Below are 10,439 nucleotides of genomic sequence, written 5' to 3'. Positions count from 1 at the left end.
TCTGTTAGAGAACAAACAAACTTTCGCAGTTTCTCCAGCTTCATGACAGATGACAGCACACACACCTTTCCAGAATCTTTCAAGATCGCAACAATGTCCCATAAAAAATTGCCCGTGTTATATGGTCATGATAAAATCGATGTACACACACACACACACACACACACACACACACACACACACACACACACACCAATTCATGTTAGTTGGTGCTGCCATCTGTATTTCAAGTTGACAACCACTGAAGATATATGTGACCCGTAGTTGTTCTGAATGAAATCTGAATATCCTTTGATGTACTAATTTCTTCCGGCTGCCAGGTGACTAATTTCTAGTTCTTTGAACGGAAATACAGCGAAGGGGAGAAAATATGAAAAACTTTTGAGAGAGAGAGGTGAAAAGTCCATAACAGAGACGGCGTCCAATGCGCACGCATCTTTACTTTGTTGACAAACAATCATTTCTCAAGATTCTTCCTAAATTAGGACTCGTGTCTAATATTTCCACGTGGATATCGGAGGTAAGGATGAATTCACGGATGATTTCTCGAATTCATTGCGAGCTCACAATCAACACCATCGCGATGCCGAACATTTTATTTATTCAATTATGTAAATAATTAGAATTGAGTGTTTCAAAGCGGCCCGCATGATCCAGGATGACACTGAAAAAAATTGATTTGATCCTGTTTATTATTTCATTTAGTTCCGTTGATGACTATAGAGAATAGTGCCAAATCGGATCGTGCGATTAGAAATAAAGTCGCCAAGCAGCGGTTGTCCGTGCAATTGAAATTCCCACCCATGTTTGTTAATTATAAGAGCTAGAGCGATGAGTTTTAAAGAGTTTAGGAAAGACGAGAACATTTTTGTATCATTTTATTGTGGCTAAGATTCCTTAATCGAGGTTTACCGCCAAGTTAGCAATTTCGGAACAGATGCAGTATGATCCAGATCCCTTGGCGACTCTTTTTGGCGCCAAACATGTCCGATGGCCCGAGAAAAAAAGTCGCCAAGGCCCTGACTGACTATTGATGAAGAAAAAACCCAGCGTAGAAAACATGACAAAAGCGGAAACCAACGATAATATTACAAATAATCGTACTATTAAATATTCTCAGTGGGGTCATTGAAGTATTACGTCAGCATCGAGGTGGGTTTCGGATTTGATGACGGGGGGTCAAAAATGGCTAAAAATCTGCTTACGTAATACTTGAATGGCCCCAGTATGAAAAAAAAAATTTCGAGACTCTCTTTGAAATAATAGTGGTCGGCTGAAGTTGGTTTTCTGTGGTTCCCAACTTCAAGGCGCAAATGCGAGCCGATCTCCCTCTTAAAAAGTCTCGCCACAGAGAGCAACAGTCCTACAACGATAAATCATTCAATCATAACACTTCACTCATAGTTAGAAAAAAAACTGGTGGCAGATGGCAAAACAAACTTTACGTCAGGTTGCACTACACATACACGCACATTCCCGCATGTACAGGTTCGTGGGGGGGTGCATTTGGGGTGTAGCAGTAGTAGGTAGGGCCTCCAAAAAATGGCTCGGGGATCCATGATGTTCTTAAGTCAGCCACCTCGTTGGGCAATTTGCCTGTTGTGGCGTTGTATTTGTATTTGTATTTGTATTTGTATTTGATACAGCATAAGTTTCTCAGGGTATCCACTCTTTAAAATAATAGTAAACTAAAATAATGATATTTCTTTACGACACTGAAAAAGGGCAGGAGTTACAAAAAATAACAAGAATAAATATATCGTAAAAATACAACCGACAGAAACAATCCTAGTGAGACAAGATAACGACACGTTTAGACAACGGAAAATGAAATGACGTTATTTCAAATAATATTACACAAAGTGGAGACACCATTTGAATAGCCCGCGTTACTAGCACCACCTGGAATGGAAAATATAAAAAAATTACATTAACGTGGCACTATTTTATGCCTGCCTTGGCGACTTATGGCACCCTTGATGATCTGGATTATAGGCCTACTGCTTTGGCGGTCTGGATTATACTGCATCTGTACCGCGATTTCTGATTGTGCCAAGGTTCTGGCGTTTTGACAACCCAGAACTTTTCTAGAAATGAATTACTTTTTGGGTTAGATAATACAATTTAAAGCTGACGTAGATGAACCCAAAATTGCAAAAAGAACCACGGCTGTACGCGTTTCGGAACTATATGAAGTTCCTTCATCAGTAGCAGAAACGAAGAAGAAAACTCCTTATATCGGGAGTTACTCACTGTTGTAGATGAAATGATCGAATTCAAGATTAATTTTGAATTTGACTTGAATTAAAATGAATTTTGCGACCAGAACTTTTATGTTCGCAGAACGTCAACATTATAGAAAGTGAAGATGGCTGCCAACAAAAAAAACAAAACAAAAAAACAGCACAACATTCAAATACCACAAAAGAAAACAATAATTTATAAAATAAATAAGGTCACGTTAAAAATCAATAAATGCTAAATAAATTTCGATTATTTCCCACTATACAGTACTGTATACCTTTCTCTCACCAAGTTTCAGATTGCACCAAAACCGTGATATCCCGCTAAAATAATCCTCTCTGTCTCATATTTTAAACACTATTGGGTGTAGATATCATTACTCTGGTAATTCTAGCAAATACCGCCAAATCGGTTTTGGTGGTAAAAAAAAAATGTCGTCAAGCAGCAGTATACCATATATTGGGAATTTACCTTTTTCCATAATGCCGAAACAGTGATGTATCGCCAACACCTTCCTATCTGGTATATTTTAAGCATTATTGGGTGTTCCCATAGTAACTGTAGTAGATAATGCCAAATCGAATCTGGTGATTAAAAAAGAAAAGTTGCCAAGCAGCATCACACACACACACACTTACCATATACTGGGAATTTTCCATTATTCTAATAGCATGTTTTGGTCAAGAAATATTTTGCTGGTGTAAGACTGACTTTTGTTAAAAACAAATGTTTTCTCATTAGATTGAAGAATATTCATCCATGGAAAAAATGGAAAATTTAACAAACCACGTTTACATATTTAAGTAACAATGAAAAGCGTTAATGGACGAGGTTTAAGGCACTAATGACAATAAGAATTGAAAATTATGTGAAAAAAAGACAATAATAGCACCTTGGCTTGAAAAGTAACAGTCACTTAACGGACAATTTTCTCTCAAAGATCCAAATTGCCGAAGTAAACTATTTTACTGGTGGGAGAAAAAACCTGCCAATTCGGCTGAAACATAATTCACAGAATCTTAGCCATTAATATCAATCGCTATTTATCCCCTTGAGAATTTATATTAGATAATCTCTTTTTGGTGAATCTTTATTTATTTGACGAGAATGAAGGGCTATGATTCCCATGAGGGGGTGTGTGAATGTGACCTTCGCAACATTCAATCATGCTATTCAAAAATGATTGAAAATTCTACATAATGGTAATAAATAATAATTGATGATTGCATTTTTAATGATAATTGCCTACATGACGATATTACTCCTTGGTTCTAATGCACTTTTCATAGTGTTAATGTATTGCTGCTGTGAGGGTCAAGTGGCCATAGTGACAGACTTGTATTGCAAGGATCCGGGTTCGAATCCAACCGGCCCCACAGTGCTGGTCAGCTGAAGTTGGTTGCCTGTGGTTTTCAACTACGTGGTGTGAATACGAGCAGATCTCTGTGTTATAAAAAAAGTCTTGTCATAGAAAGCACCAGGCCTACAATTGTACAAATATTCAATCATTACACTTCACTCACAATTTGAAATATAGATGGCAGCAGTAAAAAATCAAACAAAACACTAGATACACACTCAGACTGTTAAGTGAACTTACTTTGTTCCAGACTGTGCTGCGAAGTTGGGCTGGAAGAGATCTGAGCAACAGGATAAGTCTGGTGGCAGAGTCCTGGCATTCATTCATTCAGTGTTAATATATTCTATCTATGATAGTAAATCCTTAAAAACTGTGATTCTTCCCATCCCTTGAGTATTGTTATATTGATGTTAACTGTATTTCATACACTACTGCTACAGTGAAAGTTCCATAATGAACAATCAACATCAGTGGACACCTCCCATTAGGGGTCATTCAAGTATTACGTCAGCGTCGAGGGGGTTTTTCAACCACTCCTTTTTGAAAATATGAAATATTCTAAGCTGCTGACGAAATTTTGCTGACAGAGGGGGAGGGTCAGTGTTTTGCTGACAAGGGGGGGGGGGGAGAGGGGGGTCAAAAATGGCTGAAATCTGCTTACGTAATACTTGAATGGCCCCTTAATGAACACTTTTAAAATCTTTAAAACGGGGAGTCACACAATGCTTTTCACTATATATTAATGGATACTCGACGTTAGTGAATTGTACTTACAGTCCCATGGGGTATCTGTTATTTACAGGTTTTGCCGTAAGCCTACCATGTAGCTGAGCATGCATCTTGTAAACATTCCTCTGGGGCCCGGTCTGAAATTAATAGCGCGCACTGGAGATTCTAAAAAATGTTGGGGCTCTCCTTAGCAGGTATCTAAAAATCTGAGGGGGGGGGGGTTAAATCGGCAACAAAAAATTAATACATTATCACAGAATTTATAGAAATGCTGAAAAATATTCTTAAGAAAATTAATTTAATGAAAATTTCAAAATGAAAATTAAAAACTAAAAAACAAAATTAAATTAATGAATAATTCTCAAACAGAACAAATAGGACACAGGAAAAGAAATTAACTGAGAACTAAAGAAAATTCAGCATCAATGAATTAGGAATAAGAAAAATAATTGAAAGAAATAATTCCATAATTAATGAAAAATAATGCAAGCATCAATGGAAATTGCGAATAATTGAAAAAAAAAATTCCATGATCAACGAAAAGTTATGCAAGCAATGCAGAATTCATGCAAATTCAGAATTAAGGAAATCATGTCGGAATGAATGAAAAGAACAATTCCAGAATTGATGAAAACTCAGAATTACATAGTTGAAGCTCAGACACCTTGTTTAATGCACAAAAAGGATTTGATATACATAGTTTTTTTTCGCTTGTATTACTATTAGTGTGGGGAGGGGGGGCCTAAAATTCAGGGCCTGGTGCGACTAACTGTCGCACACCTCTGAGGTCGGCTCTGCTCTGTGGAATTCATAAAGAATCCTTCACTGTAAAGCAATATAGGGTGTCAGAGAAAGATCTTTATTATTCAAAAATATGAAAAGGTGAAACGAGATGAAGTTTGTGACAAAAGAATGAAGAAATCTAACAGTTTTTCAGTACAATTGCCTGAGGTAGACAGCGCTAGTTGCTTGGCAGCTATAATAAGAAACAAAAATGGTGACTGCGCAGGAGAAAGCGCAATGTGTATGGAAATGGGATCACTGAAAACAGTGCAAAGAAAGTTTGCGCCTGATGTGTGCCATAAAAAATCACCAAATATGCCTTCAATTTATGCATGGATGCAGAAGTTTAAAGACACAGATGGAAATGTTGAGCATGTGAATTTCTAGATTTCTCACCAAGTGTCAATTACAGCCTCGTGAAAAAGACCTCACCAAACATTACATTTCGGGCTGTCTCATTCATGTTTGACTGAAATGTCTCTCTGATTCGCTTGACACTCTTTTGATGTTGATGGTGGGCCGTAATTTTTCATATGCTCAACATTTCCACACACACACAGTGTCTTTAAACTTCTGCATCTATACATAAATTGAAGGCATACTTGGTGGATTTTTATGGTTTATTAGACAAAACTTTCTTTGCCTGGTTTTTGGTGATTTTGTTTCCACCAACCACAATACACGCTGCGTGGTTGGCATTTTTGTTTCTTATTACAGCTGCTGAGCAACTAGCACTGTCTACTTCAGGCAATTGATACTAAAAAAACTGTTAATTTCTTCATTCTTTTGCCGCAAACTGCATTCATTTCACCTTTTTGCATTTTTGTTATTAATGTTTAGAATAATAAAGATCTTTCTCGGACACCCTGTATAACCAACCATGTCCTTTATTATGATTCAAAGCATAGACATCATGACCAGTAGGAATATTTAAAAAAAATATACAAGAATCACAAAGGATTATTTATCCAAGATAGAAAACCATCAAGCATTGGCAACCATGTATACTTCCACGTGGTGTGATTTTGTTTGCTTGGCGTTGCTTATCTTCATTCATTTCTTTTGGTTAAATTGAATTACATGGTGACAAATCGAGACAGTAGATTAAGTGGCACAAATAGGTCAATATCATTTCCATGCTAAAGCATCCTATTCAATGTTTGCAACATGAGGATGAGCCTTGTTGTGCAACAAAATCACACAATCTAAAAGTGTGCCTGCCTGGCGCAATTAAATTATAAGACTATATAATTTTTCAAATGAAAAAAATAGGACATTGTTTGTAATTGTTTTTTGTTCGGTCTTCTATTTCAGATATTCCGAAGAAATGGAATCCATTGACATAGAAGATTTAGCTAGTCACCTGCAGTCTAGTCATATAGATTCTTATAATGTCGCAGAAAGCAGACAAGAGAATGAAAACAGCGAAGAACCCGTTGCTGATAGCATCATACCAGGCACTCAAAAAATATACATAAAGACTTGGGGATGTACTCATAATCGATCTGACAGTGAATACATGGCTGGTATGCTCAGCGAATATGGGTACAAGATCACTGATGATGAGAATAGCGCCGACCTATGGTTGTTGAATAGCTGCACGGTCAAGAACCCAGCTGAAGATCATTTTCGTAATGCTATCAAAAGCGGTCTAGATAAAAACAAATATGTTGTGGTTGCAGGGTGTGTATCACAAGCAACTCCGAAAGCATCGTATCTGCATGGGCTCAGTATCATTGGAGTGCAACAAATTGATCGAGTTGTGGAAGTTGTTGAAGAGACTTTGAAGGGAAATTCGGTTCACTTGCTTGGAGTGAAGAAATCTGGTGGGAAGAAATTAGGAGGGTCATCCCTCCAGCTTCCGAAGGTGAGGAAGAATCCTCTCATTGAAATAATCCCGATAAGTACAGGCTGTCTGAATCAATGCACGTATTGCAAAACGAAACATGCTAGGGGTAAACTAGGAAGCTATCCTGTCAATGAAATAGTCGAAAGGGCTAAACAGGCTTTCACAGAAGGGGTCAAAGAAATATGGTTGACATCCGAAGATACTGGAGCCTATGGACGGGATATAGGACAGACGTTGGCAGTGCTTATGTACAAGCTTACGGAAATAATACCAGAGGGATGCATGTTGCGCCTTGGAATGACCAACCCACCGTACATCTTAGAACTTTTAGAGGACATGGCTATAATCCTGAGCCATCCTCGAGTATACTCATTCCTTCATGTGCCTGTACAGTCTGGAAGTGATTATGTACTCGGGGAAATGAAACGAGAGTATTGTATAGAAGATTTCAAGCTTGTTGTTGATTTTCTTCAACAAAGAGTTCCTGGTATCACTATCGCCACAGATATAATTTGTGGTTTTCCGACAGAGACAGAAGAGGATTTTGAGGAAACCATGCAACTCGTTCAGGATTACAAGTTTCCTGTGCTTTTTATAAACCAGTTTTTCCCTAGGCCTGGAACTCCCGCCGCTCGAATGCAGCGCATACCCGCAAATGAAGTGAAGCAACGCACTAAGCGACTGAATGAACTGTTTCGTTCCTATCAGTGCTACGACAAGAGTGTTGGGTCTATCCAGAAAGTTTTAGTAACAGAAGAATCTAGTGACTCTAAATATTACGTTGGCCACAATAAATTTTATGAGCAGGTTCTTGTCCCTAAAATGACAGAGTATCTGGGGAACACCATCGATGTGCTGATAACAAGTGCAGGGAAGCATCATATGTTTGGAAAACCTGTCAGCGCTCATGAAATAAAGTGTGAAAAATGTTAAATTCTCTCTCTCACTTGTTAAAAGGAATGTTGTCAATTTCTTTACGGGGACCTAGAACTTTCTCCCTATTGATAAGTCCTCTGCAGAGCCACTTTTGTGACCTCTGAATGTTTCGTGAATCCAAGTGATTTGGGAATGTGTCCAGGATGGTCAAGTGCAGTTCTAAATGCATATAAAAACCATTTTACCCACAGTTGTTTTATCTGCAAATTCCCACCGTTTTTCGAATATCTCAGTGAATACTGCACTTAGAAACTTTGAGCATCGAGAGACAGGGCAACAACTTTCTAATTGGGTTTTGGGTCATACAGGGATTGCTAAATTTATTTTAATAACTATAGCAACCCTTGCAACATGAATGATGTATCAGAGTACTAAACGTTGTTTGAAAACTTTTTCCAATTGAAAGTATACCTCTAGGATCAACGGTTCGCCAGTAAAATGCCATGCGCCCTGTGTAATGCCAAATTATCATAGGCATAAACTTGAATCCAGTCCCCAAGCCCACTCAGTACTTGCCACTATTTTACTGGACGGCTATAATATTCAGTCTACTGTACTAAATTACATAAATGAACATTAAGGATTTACACAGGTCGACCACATTGATTCAACCATATAAACAGCTTGTTTCAAAGAAATTTAACGGCAATAATAAATTGGCATCAGCAAACCCGGAATTTCTTTTAGCTCGTTCCTATAAATGGAATCTGAAGGTGTAAAATTGATTCAGCAGAAACAATTTCAGAAAAACAGACCAATGGTAACAGCAAGTGAAAATTGTCACCCCAGCAGGAACAGCGCGAAAAAAAACTCTACCCATGCATGACCTATGTGTTTGGCATCCCCTGCCGATTTTTTTTGGTTGATACAGCTGTTTTTGTTCTTTCAACTCTTGATTTGACGCTCTTCCCCCCCCCCCAGTTCTTCCCAATGCGAATAAAAATAGCAGTGATTGTTTTATAAAATATATTCTCAGATAAAAACACACACGAATCTACTAGAAAAGGAAGAACATCTATAAACATCAGAACATTTATTTATTAAAAAACAGTATTTTATGTACACTACACAAGTTTTTAATCAAGCGAATAATAAATAAAATCATTTGTACATCACACTACTAGAAGCAGCAGCAAATAAATATAATCTTAAACTCACAATTGCCATTAATGTTAAAAAAAAGTGCATAAAATGATACAATTTGCAGAAATGGCAACTCGTAACAGATTTTCTAAAAAAATGCATCTAGCGCAACACTGTACTTTTCGTCAAACAAATCTTTTAGAAACGGGCAATTTCACCAGGACAAAAGGACCATACCAAGAGCCTTTCAAAGGCAGCTATTTATGCACACTGTGAGGATAAAACACTAAAAAATGATAAACATACACAAAAATTTTCAACTGGCATATCATCATGTTATGTCGGTCACAATTAGGTATACAATGGCACAATCAGCTTTTTTTCCCCCCAACAGGACAAGTTACGAAACATAGAAAAATGAAAAAGGGACAGAAATCTACAAATGGGGGATTTAAATACCACAGCATTTTCATATATCAAATCACAAAATACAATTTCAAACACGCTTAAGCAAAGCAGTAGATACATAGGAATTTCAGGGAATAAGATTTTTTTCCCAAATATTCAATATTTTTACAATTTTTTATTGCCAAACATAGCTAGCAATGATGATACTAAGTTTTGTCGTTTGTATAGAAATCATATTTTCAAGAACAGTGACTTTTGTTCGAACCGGACGATTACTTTTTCACAGGCTTTTAACCATATTTTGTTTTAATAACTTCATATTTTTTATTTCAAAGCACAAATAACACTTGAAACACATTCACATCAATGAGAATTCTCGTTTTCAAATTCTGTTAAGTACTTTTACACAAAGGAAGCCATTCGCACTAATTATCATACTAACAAAAAATCACATATATGTTGAAATATTTTTATACCATTAAAATATGCCATTTTATAGGGAAACTTTAACAAAACTCGCCTGATGTGAATTTGTTAAAATAAGGAAGATGATTCTGCAAAGCATATTTTCAGTTTTGCGATAGTCTGGGGAAAACATATTTCCCATAATATCCTGTTAGAAAATACAAAATGATAAACATGCATAAGGATTTCGTATTAATAAAATACATGGAATTTAAACTTCCGCTACATGCAATAGATGTTACCAGGGTTTGAATTCACAATGTGAAGTATCCTTGTTGTTTTTATTATATAACTTTAATTCAGGAATATCATGATCACAATATATAAAATATATGTATGTATTTTTCGCAACGAATATTAAATTTGAATGAAAAAATATTAACCCTTGTTTTTATGAACATTTTGAAAGTTAAAAACATTTTTTTATATGTACACACACAACTATGAACATACATTCATAAAATCAATAACTATAATGGAGTAAAAGACCCATGCAAACTTGCACAGCTGGATTCAGTCTGAAAACTTGATTCATCTGGGCTGTTAGAGAGAATAAAACCTGTGAACTAGATTTCAAATAAA

At 36.6% G+C, this 10,439-nt stretch overlaps 1 protein-coding gene across 1 annotated transcript; it reads left to right on the top strand.

The window, feature by feature from the left end:
- Positions 1-396: 396 nt before the first annotated feature.
- Positions 397-10,227, top strand: LOC149082621 (threonylcarbamoyladenosine tRNA methylthiotransferase). The gene is made up of 2 exons (XM_089235886.1): positions 397-520; positions 6,431-10,227. Exon 2 carries the CDS (start codon positions 6,444-6,446, stop codon positions 7,896-7,898), a length of 1,455 nt encoding a protein of 484 aa, XP_089092012.1. The 5' UTR covers positions 397-520; positions 6,431-6,443; the 3' UTR covers positions 7,899-10,227.
- The last annotated feature ends 212 nt before the right edge of the window (positions 10,228-10,439 follow it).

Source organism: Pholcus phalangioides, unplaced genomic scaffold (assembly GCF_987345545.1).
Source record: "Pholcus phalangioides strain wild (caught in Gottingen) unplaced genomic scaffold, Ppha-v1.0 ptg000009l_1, whole genome shotgun sequence".
NCBI lineage: Eukaryota > Metazoa > Arthropoda > Arachnida > Araneae > Pholcidae > Pholcus > Pholcus phalangioides.
This window is presented reverse-complemented; position numbering and strand designations above follow the sequence as displayed.

Coding starts and splice junctions, on each gene's coding strand:
- LOC149082621 (XM_089235886.1), top strand. CDS start 6,444: ATGGAATCCATTGACATAGAAGATTTAGCTAGTCACCTGCAGTCTAGT.